Source organism: Vipera berus (genome assembly GCF_964194415.1).
Source record: "Vipera berus genome assembly, chromosome: 4".
NCBI lineage: Eukaryota > Metazoa > Chordata > Lepidosauria > Squamata > Viperidae > Vipera > Vipera berus.
The window spans coordinates 18981632-18998198 of NC_138206.1; the positions used below are offsets into that span (position 1 = coordinate 18981632).

At 42.1% G+C, this 16567-nt stretch overlaps 1 protein-coding gene across 1 annotated transcript in view; it reads right to left on the bottom strand.

The window, feature by feature from the left end:
* LOC308668273 (vitelline membrane outer layer protein 1-like) overlaps positions 1-15119 on the bottom strand; it is a gene marked incomplete at both ends in the record, with an annotated part of 29111 nt that extends 13992 nt beyond the window's left edge. The window contains one exon of the mRNA XM_081328054.1: positions 14949-15119. Coding sequence (XP_081184180.1) covers positions 14949-15119 — 171 coding nt within the window. The remainder of the gene's footprint in view (positions 1-14948) is intronic.
* Positions 15120-16567: the final 1448 nt, after the last annotated feature.

Genomic DNA, 16567 nt, shown 5'->3' on the forward strand with positions numbered 1-16567 from the left:
CACTACAGTGGGAAGGTAACAGCGTTCCGTGCACCTTTGGCGTCTAGTCATGCCGGCCACATGACCACGGAGACGTCCTCAGAGAAGCGCTGGCTCTTCGACTTTGAAACGGAGATGAGCACCGGCCCCTAGAGTCGGAAACAACTAGCACGCATGTGCGGGGGAACCTTTACCTTTTTATAGTAACAGAATTTTGAGAGCTCAGCAGCATTTTCCCTCTCCTTAAACCAAGAGAATTAAAGCTGGGCAGTTTTCAGCTTCTTTCTTATGCTTTCTTGCTTTCACATTTACTATAGGTCATCTCTGTACAGATGAGTAGAAAATTTATATTTATTGCACATTAAAAGGCGTTTGGAAGTTTATGACTGCAAAGGATCCTTTTAAGTAGACAAGTGAAGTGGTCAGGATTAATATCTCCCCATTGGACAATTCCCATGGTGCTGTGGTCTCCCCCTGACATAACTTTATAGCCGTGGCAGGAGGATGATCTGAGAACACCTGTCAGAAGGGATTTAATCCTGCTTATATCAGAGAAGGTTAAAGTGAGGACAAGATCTACAGCCTTTTAGTCACAAAGCTCACTTTGGACCAGCACTGGGAGTATTCACAGATGGTATTTAGCCATGGCTTCATTTACCACAGTTAGTCAAATAAGTGGAATTATCTAGATTAATATTCATTAAGTTTTAAAATATAGTTTTTAAACCACAGTGGTCCGCTTCACATATCGCTCTAGGGCAGGGGTCAGCAACCTGAAACAGTGAAATAGCCACTCAGAACTGGTTCCCTCACAAAAGGAAAAACTGGGAGCCGCAAAAAAATGTGTGCACATGCGCGTACATGCGTGCATGCGCAGAACAGGGTTTGACTGAAGAGTGGAGCCAAGGCAAGATATGCACCTACCCTGCATATTTGAATTGATTGGTTGAACTTTTTTAGTCCCACTTTTTTTTTTTGGACTGCACATGGCAGAGGACTGGGAGCCGCAGGAGACGGCTGAAAGAGCCCCATGCGGCTCCGGAGCTGCGGGTTGCAGACCTGTGCTCTAGGGCTTAAGACAGAATACAGAATGGGAGAAAAAGGGGAACTGAAATAATGGGATAAATTAAATCTATGTAATGTACAAAAACAGACTTCACTTTTCCAGGTCTTCTCTTTGAAAGTTCAAAAATGATGGCTCTGATCAGCTTGTCAGATTATCAAATCCAATTACATCAATCTGAGAAGAAAAGGAGTGACAATTTGAATACCTTGATTTCCAATCTGATAAATTTATAATAGAATAGAATAGAATAGAATAGAATAGAATAGAATAGAATAGAATAGAATAGAATAGAATAGAATAGAATAGAATAGAATAGAATAGAATAGAATAGAATAGAATAGAATAGAATAGAATAGAATAGAATAGAGCTGGAAGGGACCTTGGAGGTCTTCTAGTCTAGCCCCCTACTCAAGCAGGAGAACCTATGCCATCTCAGACAGGTGATTGTCTAGTCTCTTCTTTAAAATCTCCAGTGATGGAGAACCCATGATTTCTGGAGGCAAGCTGTTCCACTGGTTGATTGTCCTTACTGTCAGGAGGTTTCTCCTTAATTCCAGGTTGCTTTTCTCTTTGATCAGTTTCCAACCATTGTTTCTCATCCTTCCCTCTAGTAGCCCCATAATAATTAAAAATTAAAACCTTAACCCAAAAACCCTCAGTCCAGGCCGGCAAGCTTGAATAGCCAAGTTTTTAGGTCCCGGCGAAACGAGCAAAGGTCGGGGGCTATCCGGAGTTCCACAGGCAGCTGATTCCAAAGGGCAGGCGCGCCCACCGAGAACGCTCTCTCCTTGGGGGCCGCCAGCCGGCACTCCCTGACTGGCAGCACCCTGAGGAGGCCCCCCCCTGTGGGAGCGCACAGGAAGATGGGAAGTTGATGCTGGCAGCAGGTGCTCCCGAAGATAGTCCGGACCCATGCCATTTAGGGCTCTATAGGTCATCACCAGCACCTTGAATCTCACCCGGAGGGCAACTGGAAACCAATGCAGCTCGCGGAGAAGAGGCGTAACATGGGAGTATTGGGAAACCCCCATCACAACTTGTGCAGCCACATTCTGCACCAGCTGAAGCCTCCGAGTGGTCCTCAAGGGCAGCCCCATGTAGAGAGCATTGCAGTAGTCTATCCGGGAGGTCACAAGCGCATGAGTGACTGTACGTAGGGTGTCTCGGTCCAGATAGGGCCGCAACTGGAGCACCAGGCGAACCTGGGCAAAAGCCCCCCTGGCCACGGCTCCTATATGATCTTCCAAACTGAGCCGTGAGTCCAGGAGGATGCCCATGTTGCGGGCCCTATCTACAGGGGATAACACCTCACCCCCCATAGTTAACAATGGAATAGACTGGTTAATCCGAGATGCCGGTATGCACAGCCACTCAGTCTTGGCGGGATTAAGTCGAAGCCTGTTTCTCCCCATCCAGACCCGGACCACCTCCAGGCAACGGGACATCACGTCGAGGGCATCACTGGGTTGGTTCGGGGTGGAAAGAAAAAGCTGGGTATCATCAGCATACTGATGATACCCCACCCCAAAACCACGAATGATCTCACCTTGATAAAAACAAAAACAAAATGGAAGAGAATTCAAGATGCTATCAGTACTTTAAATGAAGATTCAGCTACACTATCATTGCCATTAAAAATCGATGCTAGTTAGAAATGTGACCTATCACAGAAAGAAAACAATTGATAAAACTAAAAAATTGCTTTCTTTGTAAAATACATTTTTCTGAACTATAATTGCTGGAGTAATTTAAAAAAAAATTAAATGCTTCTGTGTTAAACTGTATTTTTTTAGAATGTATAAACTTTATGTCAATTTTAGGATGCAAACTTTGGTCATAAAAGATTGATCCTTGCCATCTTCCAAAAAGAAACTGCATCAAAACTTTTTTGTATTCAGAAGCCTTTGATGTCATAAGGGCAGGAGTTTTCAGAAATAATAAGTCTCCCTCTGTCCAAGAAAAGAGGTAAGCAGAAGTTATACAGAAAAACTGCAGCAAAGACTGGCCTGAACACATAAAATTACAACATCTGGGTAATCAGACAATATCATCAAGGACCGTCAAACAGCTAGCTCTCAGATTGACAGAATAGATTCCTCTTCAACACACACAAACAATTTCACAATAAAGAACGTAATGAATTTGCAAGAGATAGCCCAATATTTTAAAGAAAACCAATTCCCAAAGATTAAACACTATAATGTAACAAAGGTAGTGTTATGTATTAGGCTTAAGTGTAACACCACGTGGTAGCTGGAGCTAGCTAACGGCTCCCAGCAACTCAGACACCCCGTCTCCGGTGCTGCTATTGGCTGCCCCTAGGCGGCAATGGGTTGCTTTAAACCTATTGGCTGCCGCCTAGGGGCCAAGCTATAAATTGCTGCAGGCTGCAGCTCAGTTCCTCAGTTCAGGTCCTGCAAGCAAATAAACATGACCATTGCTGAACTCACTCGCCTTGTCTTCATTCCTGCGCAACAAACTCACTACACAACAGGTAGCCTGATGTTGGTCCACTGAACTGAAAGCACAACTGTTAACCTGATTGATATGCAGAATTTAACTGTTCAAAAGGTTGTGGCCATGGCATCATCTACAGCAGGGGTGTCAAACTCAATTTCATTGAGGGCCGCATCAGCATTGCGGTTGCCCTCAGGGGGCCGGGTGGGTATGGCCAGGGTGGGCGTGGCCTACTGGGTGGGCGTGGCCAGAGTGCATATGGCCTACTGGGTGGGCGTGGCCAGCTCTATATGGTTTGCATCAAGGGTGCCTATGGGGGCCTGGGCAGGAGTGGGACAGATCTGAGGGTCTCTGGCAGAAGGAGGGTCTCTGGGCCAGGGCCAAGGCAGTGGGGGCCGTTCCCTCACTGTTTCCAGGATGGCTTCGCGGGCCACATGAAACCATTTCGCGGGCCGGATCCGGCCCCCGGGCCTTGTGTTTGACATGTCTGATCTACAGTATATGGCCAATGTTCCCTGCCAGCTTCCCACAAGCAGAATCAATGGGGAAGCTTGCAGAAAATCGGAAGTTGCTCCAATTCCACCGCTTTTTTGCCCACCTATGTTTATTCTGTTTATTTGTTTCAGTAAGTAAATATTGACTTATGATTGAAGTTCATTGGTCACTAAAGTTATTTTTATATTTATCATGTGTGTTATAATTCATCACAAACCTGTCCAGCATTTCAGTAAAAAATATGGTCAGTCTAAAATTAAATATTGATTCTGATCACATCATGTGTGTAAAGTATAACCCAATAGGTCACATTACATTAAGCTGCACACACACAACCTACCATCACAATCGCCGCCAATCTTTGCATGTTGAAGTGCAGCCATCAAGTGCATGAACAACTTGGTTAAGCATAATGTATGATCATAGCCGTACATAAATGACCATCTCTCCTAATATTCCATATTATTATTATTATTATTATTATTATTATTATTATTATTATTATTATTATTATTATTATTATTATTATTATTATTAGATTTATATACCGCCCTCCTCCCAAAGGACTCAGGGCGGTGTACAGGGCAATTAAAATATAAAATACAAAAGTTAAAAATAAATTAAATAATTAGCCCTAACCAATAAATTAAGTTAAAAGTAAACCCCAAACCCTTAGTCCAGGCCAGCCTGTTCAAATAGCCAGGTTTTCAGGTCACAGCGAAAAGAGCGAAGGTCAGGAGCCATCCGGAGCTGATTGAAGAGGACTAAATATCCCTATTAGTTCCTGCCAATGCTCAATAATTCTGAGTGACAATGTCAGTATGTCAATATCAATCTTAAATACACATTTCTCATTCTTGGGGAAAAAATAATTCTTCTAAAGTCACAGTGAGTTGCTGAATGCAACCAACCAGGCAGTGGTGGGATTCAAATATGTGAACAACTGGTTCTCTGTGTGGATGCCGCTTCCGGAAGTCCATTCTGGGCCTGAGCAACAAAAAGTTAGCTACCCGTTCTGCTGAACTGGTGCAAACCGGCTGAATCCCACCACTGGACCAGGATATATATTATGTTAAAAACCATGTGTGTATTATTTCATTTTTATTGCATTGAACATAGATGGTTATATTTTTACATTATTGGACATTTCTGATTAGCTTCCTATCATTGTTTACAGTGCAAATTTTAAAAACTGAAAGAAAAGATAAACTCTCTTTTAACAAACAAATTGTCTTCTTATGGGGAAAGCCAATGATTGATATTATCCAAAGTAAACTGTTCTATTTATCCAGCCTATATTTAGGAAGAATCTTTATTTAAGATAAGGATTATTCATCTACTGTTTTTTTTCTTTCCTAGCTGTTTACATTACTTAATTTTTGCCAGAATTTTTGTTTGCAGATAGGGAACAATAAAGAAAATTAAAATTAAAAACCCAGTGTTCTGACCTCCCATTCGGTAGAAGAATTTGCTTGTGGCGACTTGGTGTAAATGCTTGTGGTGTAAATGCTTTGTTTCATAGCGTAATCTCAGTGTGATGTGTTGATACTCCCTATGTAAACATTCAACAATATCATCTAACTTTGTTAAACGTTTCAGAAACCATGGATTAGATTCAAAGTTCATCATGCTTTTAGAGGAATGGTTTTAAAAACCACTACTATAAAGAAGTTATTCTCTGGATCTAAAACAGATAGCTTGGGACGGCTAATGAAAAAGTCGATAATACTCAACCTCATAATAACCACGGCAATCCACTCTAGGTGGAGCTGGTTTTAAAAACCACACAGAAGCTTCATCTACTACAAAATGCCATGCTCAGATGATTGTGTGTTTGAAAAATCTCCTCCAGTTGAACCAGTGGAATGTCAGCCTTAGGAAACACCAAACAAGGAATACCGAAGCTGAACACAGACACCACACGGTAGTTTGAGAAAACAAGTAATGTCAATGTGGATCCTTCCCAAGCAAGAGCCTGCTTATCTTAACTAAAAACAATGGGCTGGAGCCTTATTGACGACACAGCTCTGACCCATGTTTTCTTTTTGGAAACAATTATCTAATCTCTTGAGTTGGATGTAAGAAACTGCAATTCTTTTTTTTTTTTTTTTTTTATTGAAAAGTTTTAAAATACAGTTTTCCATTAGGAAAAAAAAAAAAAAAAAAAACCCCTTCCCCCTCCCTCTACCCCCCCTACCTCCCCCCAACGTCCCTCCCTCCCCTCCTCCCTCCACCCCCCCTCCCCCCCCCCGACTTCCCAGAGCTAAATACAAGGTATATGTATGTAAAAAAGCAATCATAAACTACCATATACTAAAGACTATAGATTCTAAAATCCATCACTCTCTAGCTTATATAGGATAAAACACACCTTAACCATAATAAATGTATATAAAAAAAAAACTAGCATAAAAGAAAGAAAAAGAAACGAAAGAAGACTCATTCGAATGCTACATAAAACTTCTTAACCCTATACTTGTTCTGGATAAACTCAATCCATTTTCTCCATTCCATAATATAACGTTCTTGCGAATGATCTTTCAAATAGGCTGAAATCTTCGCCATCTCTGCCAGGTCGGAAACCTTTAAAGTCCATTCTTCTATAGTCGGCAGTACCTCTTTCTTCCAATATTGACCTATCAAAAGTCTTGCTGCCGTAACTAAGTTCAACATCAGCTTAGAGTCCACAACTGTAGCGTCAACAATTATTCCCAACAAAAAAAATTGCGGACAAAACTTTATCCTCCGTTTAAAAATCTTCTGCATATTCCACCAGACTTTTATCCAAAAAGCCTTAACCTTCTTACATGTCCACCATATATGAAAATATGTTGCATCTTCATCACCACATCTCCAACATTTAGGCTGGTATTTCGGATACATACTTGCAAGCTTTTTGGGATCTAAATGCCATCTATAAAACATTTTGTAAAAGTTCTCTCTTAAATTTTGAGCTTGAGTAAATTTTACATTCCTCACCCAAATCTTCTCCCAGGTGTCCATTGTAATAACTTCCTGAATGTTTTGGGCCCATTTTATCATGCAATCTTTAACAAGCTCCGTTTCTGAATCAATCTCCAGCAATGCAAGATATATCCGTTTAATATGTGCTGGTCCCTGGTTTCTAATTTGCTTTATCAAATTTTCATCAGTCATTATAAATCCATTTTTCTGGTCTTCTTTCCACCTGGCCCGTAACTGAATATATTGAAACCAAGTTTGGACAACCTTCTCTTCTCGCAACAGGCTATATGCTTTCAAGCACCAAATATTCCTTTCCAAACTTAAAATCTCCTTGTACGTAGTCACATCATGTTTAAAGCCAGCATGTATATTTTCTATTGCGTGTTTTGGAATTGCCCACAATGGTATCTTGCTGCTTAACTTATGTCTATACTTCTTCCAAACTCTCAGCAATGCCTGTCTTAAAATATGCATCCTGAACACAATATCTACCTTCTTATCATACAACAAATATGCATGCCAGCCAAACAACAGATCATGGCCCTCAAGATTTAATAACCTCAATTGCGTCAAATTAATCCAATCGCTTATTCCTACTAATGCAGCAGCTTCATAATATAATTTCAAATTGGGCAGCTTAAGGCCACCTCTCTCACGAGTATCCTGCATAATCTTAAGTTTAACTCGTGGCTTTTTCCCTGCCCAGACAAATTTATTGATACCACGCTGCCATTCCTCCAAATTAGAATCTTTCTTAAGAATCGGTATCATTTGAAATAAAAATAAAAATTTGGGCAGGACATTCATTTTCACTGCTGCAATCCGTCCCAACAAAGACAATTGCAATTTTTGCCAACTCTCCAATTCTTTTTGAATTTTTCCCCATAATTTTTCATAGTTATTTTTATATAGCTTTGTATTAGAGGGCGACAAAATCACCCCCAGATATTTAACCCTTTTAACAATCTCAAATCCAGTTAATCCTTCTAAGAGAGCCTTCTGTGAAACTGTCATATTTCTAGCCAAAATTTTAGTTTTCTGTATATTTACTTTAAATCCAGAAACTTTACCATATTGTGTTATTATCTCCATCAGGTCCACAACAGAGTTCTCTGGCTGGGTCACTGTAACAACCAGATCATCGGCAAATGCTCTCAATCTATAGTCCTGATCTCCAACTTGAATTCCCTTAATTTTTTCTGAATTCCGAATCTTGGTCAATAGTATCTCCAATGTTAACACAAATAACAAGGGCGATAACGGACACCCTTGCCTTGTGCCCTTCTCACATTATTTTTCATTTGCCTACCACTAATAAACCCCGTTTGGTCCCCGTGAATCACCTGTTGCAGGACCCTCATCAGTCTATTAGCCAAGACCTTAGCAAATATCTTATAGTCTGTATTTAAAAGCGATATCGGTCTATAATTTTTAACTTGAGTAGCATCCTGGTCTTCCTTCGGAATCAAAGAAATAAAAGCTGTTCTCCAAGACGGGGGCACCTCTCCCCCCCTCTGGATTGTCTGGAACAGTTCCTTTAACGGTTTTATCATCTCTAATTGCAAGTTTTTATAATAGGCCGCAGTCAAGCCATCAGTGCCTGGTGCTTTATCCACCTTCAGTTCCTTAATAGCTGTAAAAATTTCCTCTTCTGTAATCAGTTGATTAATCCCCTCTTTTTGTACTTGCGTAAGAACCGGGATGCTAGCATTCTCCAAATATATATCAATATCTTTTATATTAATTTCCTCCTTAGTATATAATTTCGAATAAAAATCCAGAAAAGCATCCTTAATAAGATTCTGTTGAAACACAACCCTTCCTTTATATTCAATCTTATCTATATTAGAGGCCCTTTGCTTTTTTCTCAGTCTATAAGCTAACCATCTGCCTGGTTTATTAGCGTTGCAAAAAGTATTATGCCTAGCAAACCGCAGATTAGTTGCCACTTGATCTGCCATTAATTTATCAAATTGTCCTCTTAGCAATCTAATAGCCTCCTTAATCTTCACATCCTCTAGATTCAAAATCAAAGCCTTTTCTTTTTCCTTTATTTCATTCTCCAGTTGTTTCCTTCTAATTTCCACTGCACGTCTATGTCTATTGTTCATATATATCAACACCCCTCTCATATAGGCCTTGCTAGCATCCCAAACCATGTCCATAGAAGTACCCTTATTCATATTAATCTCAAAAAAATCCTTCATCCGCTGTTTACATTCTTCCACATTTTTCTGATTTCTAAACAAATTCTCATTTACACGCCACGAGCGTCTGTCTCTTTTCTCCTCATCAATCTCCAACCAAACTGGGCTGTGGTCAGAGATAATTCTCGCACAAATCTTCACCTTTTTAGATCTCAGAAAAAGGTCATTAGTCAACAAAATAAAATCAATCCTTGAAAAAGATTGGTGTCTGTCAGAATAAAAGGTATAATCCTTCTCTTGGAAGTGTCTCTCACGCCAAATATCTCGTAATTCCAAGTCATCCTTCATTTCAAAAAAGGATTTAGGCAGTCTTGCATGACTTGGAATGCGCTTAAAAACTCCAGCCTTATCCAGCTGTACATCCAAAACACCATTCCAATCTCCCATAAAAATAAAAGATTTATAATCCAACTGGGTAATCTTTGTGTGAAGTAAGCTAAAAAAATCAGCTTGTTGTTGGTTAGGTGCATATAATCCAACTAAAAGCGTCTTTTTACCTTCTAACAACAGCTCAATCATAACATATCGTCCATGCTTATCTGCTTCAATTAAGTCTGCTGTTAAGGCACTTTTAACATAAACAACCACTCCATTTTTCTTATTCTCTGCAGAGGCAACAAATTGCGTACCCAGTCTCGAGTTCAATAAATACTTTTGATCCAAAACTCTAATATGCGTTTCTTGCAAACATATAACATCTATCTTAAATTGTTTTAAGTATTGAAAAACTTTCTTCCTCTTCTGCGGTGAATTTAATCCATTAACATTCCAGGTTAGAAATTTAGTTGCCATGCATATCCTCCAAAAGCTCTTGGACCACAGCTTTGATAGGACTAATTTCTTTAGGCCGTGCTCCTCCCACAGCTTGACTATATGTACGTTGTGAAGAATCTGAAGACTTTTGCTGATCTTGTTCTTTTATTTTCTTTGCTCGTTTTAAAGCAGCACGCGTTACTCTTTGCTCTCTAGGATCATCCAAAGAAGTTGTAGCTTGATCTCCTCCAACACCACTTTCCTCTGTTCCATCCTCTTGATGTTTTCCTTCTCCAGATCCCTTTCCAGCTTCCAGAAGTGTTAATGGGGCTGCTTTTAAGACATTGTTATAGAAATCACGCGCTTGCTTCACAGTAATCAGCCGGTACCTTTTACCTTCATGCATCACCATCAGCCCCTCAGGGATCTCCCATCTGAACCTTATATCTCTTTGCTTAAGCTCCTGCACAAGAAATGCATAGTCCTTCCTTCCCCTTAAGATCCTTGGAGGAATTTCTTTTAAAACCAGAACTTCTTGTCCAGCAATCACCACTTTAACATCATAGGCAGCTTGTATAACTTGGTCTCTAATTTCTCTTTTTGCAAAATAAACCACCACATCTCTAGGCAACTTTCTCTGCCTAGCAATCCATGAATTCACCCTGAACACTTTATCCATAGCTGCTCTTATTTCAGATGCTGGCTGGTTTAATACCCCTTCAAGAGCCTCAGAGATCAGTTGCTTTAAATCTTCTTTAATATCCTCTTTTAAACCTCTAATTCTGATAGCAAACTGCATCTGGTAATATTGGGCCAAGCTTAACTCCTTTTCCACTTTGTCTCTTATATTTTCATTCTCTCGAGCCTTTACTTCTAATATAGCATTTCTTTGAGCCAAATCATCCATTTTTTCATCTAATTCTTCCACACATTCCGCCACTTTATGCACTGAGGACAAAATGTCTACCTTCATCACGCTGAGCTTCTGTTCCATCCTCTCTTCCATTCTCTCCTCCAGTTTCTCCAGTTTCTCCTCCATCTGCGCAAATTTATCTGCCATTGATTGATTGATTGATTCCAAAAGTTTATCCAAAGCATCTCGTAAATCCTTCGGTGTCAGCGCTTCAGGAGGGTGCAATGCCTGTAGTGATGATTGTTGCACTGGCGAGGATCCACCACTCCGAAGAGTTTTAGGGGGAGGTTTCGCCGCCATCTTTTAGTCCTCAATTATGACGCACTTTCAAAAGTTTACAAAGTCCAACAAGCTAGAGAGTATATTAAAATAAATCTCTTCACCTTTGTCTCTTGTACCGCTCTGCCTGCTCCTTTAAATCATAGTCCTTTCTGCAGGCAGGGATGGTTCGCAGACGCCTGGCTCTGCTCCAAGAAGTTCAGAGCAGAGACGCCGGCCAGCTGGGAGCAACCCAGGCTTCGGGGGAGTTCAATCCTTCAGCCGCCCAAGCTCCAAGCTCAGGCGGCCCTGGAGAACTCTACCCCTACCTGGGGCCTCACCCCCTCCTCTTCTCCCGAGGAGGGGGCTTCAATTTCGCCCGAACAGCTGATCGGCGCTGTTTCGGGCGAAAAAACAAACAGCTGAGCCGCGGGCAGCCCGGGAAGGCTGTCTACGGCGCCGCGCCGCCACCAGAAGCCAAGAAACTGCAATTCTTTTGCGGATGTTTCATTGCCAACTAAGAGACAGTCCTTCAGTGCTAGAAGGGAATAGGGTTTGATTTCTGTTTATATACACTGGTTTGAAGGTGAGAGTGTAGTTTTCTTCTGGGTAGTTTATAGACCAGGCTTTTGCTTACTGGCTAGATTGTTTGTCTGAGTTGGTAGTTCCTTGTTTGGGATACTGTTTACCGCTTCTTAGTTGGTCTGGTATTACTATCAATTAAGAAGAGGACACCTTTCCCTACAGGAAGCAGGCTTGTGGTCATGTTGGGTTAAGAGCAGATATTTCCCCGTTTTGAAAAGGCCGAGGGAGCTGACACTCAGAGAGATTGCTTTTCAGTTCTAGACCTCAGGAAAAGGCCTACTGCTTGACCTTATATTAACTTCCAGCTATCTCCAAGAAGAAGATAAGGACAGATCATTTCTGACTGATTTGTACGCACAAATCAAATCAATCAAATAAATTCAGAGCAAATGGAAGGCATGGGACTGGAAGAGAGATCTTTTTCTGTAAGTGTTTAAAGAACAGAAAAGTGATTAATTGGATAAGTGATTATTTGTAGGCTTTGTCTTAGAAGAAAAGTCTCTTTTAGCTCATTATCTACATCTCATTTTTTTTAAAAAAAAACCCTCAAAACCTACATCATCAATTTTCTTTGTTTCTTAACCGGTGCTGCCCCACTTATCATTTATTTTCTTTAATGTCTATGTATTCTTCGAAGTGAAATACAGAGTGCAAAAATAAATAAACCCAAAGAAATACATATGTATTAGTGTAGCCCAAACCTGGTTCATTGAAAGAAACCAATGACTTTGAAGATGAAGCATAATTTTATTTCCACGCATGCAAGCAAGCAGTAATACAGTATTACAGTTTGGTGCTGTGACTTGAATCAAAATGACAGAGAAGAGACAGTCAATCATTTGCAACCCTTTTCCCTCTCCAATCTGAACCAATTTGAAGACACACATGGGGGTGGTTACCTTATACTACCACATTATACACAGACATACCCTCTATTTTCAAGTTAATATTAAACTATAATTAACAGTCTTTGAAAATGCATTGCAAAAGTATATTGATAGATGAGGAAACATATATCAGCCATTAACAGCAGTACAAATGCACATTATTGAGTGTTGTGTCATCACCAGAGCCCTGTGAATCCTCCACCTTTGTTTGAATCCCACATACACCACCTGAGGAACAGCGATCGCTCCATGGGCCAAAATCACCCCAACTCCGGCCATTGCCCACCAGGACTTGACTTGAACTGCAAGTGAATTGGATGTTGTTAGCTGATGTATCATCACCAACTCCTTGAGGTCGTTCCACTCTCAGAGAAAAAGAAACTAGGTGGCCTGAGCGGCAGTACTGTGGTGCCGTCCAGGTTCCCCACCTGCCAAAAAAAATAAAAGGTAAAGATGGATAGGCAGCTCTTTGGTGTCTAGTTGAACCCCTTGTCATCAGGCCACTAGAATCAAGCATAATGGCTAAAACCTTGGACTAGGAACCGGTTGAACTCTATGTCTGACTATTAAAATTCACCAACTCTGGGCCAATAATTGACTTTCATTGGGCTGTTATAAGAAAAAAAAATCCAAGGAAAGAGGATCTGGTGGCTGCTGCCATAAGCTCCTAGGAAAAAATGGGATAAAGAATATTTTTTTCTTTTTATCCCCAACCTTCCTTTGACGGCTTTCCCAAGACAACGCCCAATCCGTGTCACATTCAGAAGCCATTAGAGCACAGACTCCTTATTCCAGAAATTGCATTATTATAAGCACCATTTCCCCTGAAAAGACCTCTTCCTTCTATAACAGTTGAATGAATGAATTTCCCACTAGTGAAGAAGTGACTTTTATTCAGCTAGGGAGTCCCTGGTGGAAATTCTGTCACTCATTTTCTTACTGAAAATCTAAGGTTTTATCTCAGTTTACATTAAATATGGTGTTCCACAAGAAAATAGACTGCTCTCTCTGGCTGCCATGTGGCCCTTCCCGATGGTTTTATTTGGGGAAAGAGGATTTTGCAATAAATAAAATTGGAACAACATCTCATGGGCCCAATGCTGCCCTAATCCTGAATTGAGGCATTTTGATTGCTGAGACTTCATTTGCAATGAACCTGATTAAAATAATCTGCTAAATACATAAAAGGATAAACGATAGAGATTTACCCTCAGCCTTTAATACAATAGCAAAAATACTCCCTAGCATGTGACTAAATTGACTGGGATTTGATTTTTAAAGACCTATCTCCAGAATTCAAGTATATGACATTAAAAGTAATCACATTTCTGACCTTCATAAACAGTAATTGCACATGTAGTTCAGGACTGTCTCCTCACAAAGAGAATTATAAGAATGGCACATGGATCCATGAATTGCATAATGAGAAAAGTTATCAGAAGGTCAGCAGTTTGGCGGGTCGAATCCCGAGTGCCGCGTAGCAGAGTGAGCGCCTGTTACTCATCCCAGCTTCTGCTAACCTAGCAGTTCGAAAGCACGTAAAAATGCAAGTAGAAAAATAGGGACCACTACGGTGGAAGGTAACAGCGTTCCGTGCGCCTTTGGCATCTAGTCATGCCGGCCACATGACCACGGAGACGTCCTCGGACAAGCGCTGGCTCTTCAGCTTTGAAACGGAGATGAGCACCGGCCCCTAGAGTCGGAAACGACTAGCACGCATGTGCGGGGGAACCTTTACCTTTACCTTTTTAAAGACAACAGAGGGGTGTTTGGGGCATAAATGAATGTCAGGAAAGAGCAAAGGTGGCCCACAAAATATTAGCAGCTATTTTTGGACCTCTCAGGAATAAATCTCCATCCACGTCTCAGCTGCTGATTCAGAGAGACTGTTGAACAACAGTGCCTGAAAGTCAGCATTACTATATCCCATTCTACAGTAAACCAAGGATCAGTCCTCTCCTCTCCCATTCTTGATGACAAGAAAATAAAATATGGCAAGAAAGACGGTCCAACTTTAGACTCAATGGTTCTGCCATTCGGACAGTACAAGCGGATTCCATTCAGAGCTGTATCGTCACCTTCCCTTTGAAATGATTCTACCTAAGAAAATAAGACTGATAAAGTTCAAGATCACCCCCTTCTCCCCTTGGGGTGCTTTAGTCTTCAATTTTGAGAATTTTCAACATTTACCCATCAATATGGGACAATGAATTGGATCAAAACTAGATCTGCCACTCAATGCCTTTCGTTGATGATAGAACCAAGAAGTGTTAAGCATTAAGAGACATCTTGTTGCCTTTCTTAAAAGTCAAAGTGAAAAACTGAAGAACTATTTTCAAGGGAATAGTCAGAAGTAAAGGAGCATCTGAAAAGTAAGTTTTTACCTTTAGGGCAAAGCCATGAGCATAACCGTAAGGGCAAAACTCTCTTGAGCCCCAGGCACCCCAGGGACCCCCATTTGGTACAGTGAGCACATATCTGTAATTTCGGGCTTCCGTATTCCACAGGTAGCAGGAGATGGTCAGGAGAAGAGTGGTGCTGGCAGAAAGATCCATGGGAAAGGAAACCAGTCTGCCTCTTGAATCAGAAATGTCTTCAGAATTTGCAGCCTCCTAGAAACCAGGAATCATTTATAAAGTGTCTGCAGTACCACCCTCATGAAATCATGCTTTTCAATTCATTTGTTGTGTACTTTTGAATCAGCCTTAGTTTCTGGAAACTGCCTGGACTATATCCTGTAATTTTCTTGGCAAGATTTCAGAAGTGGTTTGGCACTGCTTCTGTTATGTATTGGGCTCAATGGTAATACCACGTGGGTTGCTGGAGCAGCAACGGCTCTCCAGAAACCCAGACTACAAGTCTCCAATGCTGCTATTGGCTGTCCCTAGGCGGCAATGGTTGCTTCAAACCTATTGGCTGCCGCCTAGGGGCTAGACTATATATTGTGGCTGGTTACAGCCCAATTCTCAGTTAAGATCTTGCAAGCAATAAACCATGAGTTTTCCTATACTCACTTGCCTCATCTTCATTCCTGCGCCAAAGAACCCGCTACACAACAGCTTCCTTCTTCCTAGAGCTGAGAAAGCGGGACTGGCCCAAGGTCACCCATTTTGGCTTTGTACCTAAGAAATGAGTAGAGCACCAGCCAGTCTCCAGCCTGGTGTCTTAACCACTATCAAATGTGGGGCCAACAATGTGTGGCAGCAGCCACAGCCCACCAGACCCTTAGCCAGTACACTCCGGGGTTCTGCAACTCACATAGCACAAGTGGGTCCAAGCTCTGAGATTGCTGGGCTGGCTCTCCAAGCAGGAGGCAAAGGCAGAGGCTCAGGGGGAGGCATGTGATCTGGCCTGCCAGATGTGCCAGGCAGCCACCCACCCAAATGCTCCATCCCACCATCTGTCTTTGCTTGCCTGTGGCTGTGCAGCTAGGATAGGGCAGGCAGCCATGCAGCTGCCCAGCACATCCAGTGGACTGGATTGCATGCCTCCCACCCACACCTCTGCTTCTGCCTGCTTCCAGTGTCGCCACCATGGGTTGAGGCGAGGTGAGGCAAGGCAGGTAGCAGGGCAGGGATGGTGCCAAGCCGTGGCCCCTGTGTGCTTGGCCCTCACCATCCAACCTCATCCTCCTGCTTGGGCACACACACAGGATGAGCCACCCAACCGCTGCTGCACCCACAACGTTCCCAGGGAATGGGAAGGGTGGGAAACCTCCATCATCAAGAGGCAACCAGGACTCCCCTCTCTGCTCTGCCCTACCCAAACCCAGTCCTGGAGCTGCTACACATACCCCGCACCCGCACACCTCAGGTCCCCAAAGACAGGACACACTGCCCTGTCACCTGTCTTGCCTTGCCTTGCCTTGCCTTGCAGCAGTGGCACCAGCAGCCACCCTGTCCATCAGGAGCCCTGCTGCCCCTCAGCACCCCTCCAGTCCAGGAAGCCAGACCAGGCAAGGAGAGCGAGCACACCAGCAGCAGCCTCACGGAGGAGGAGGCAA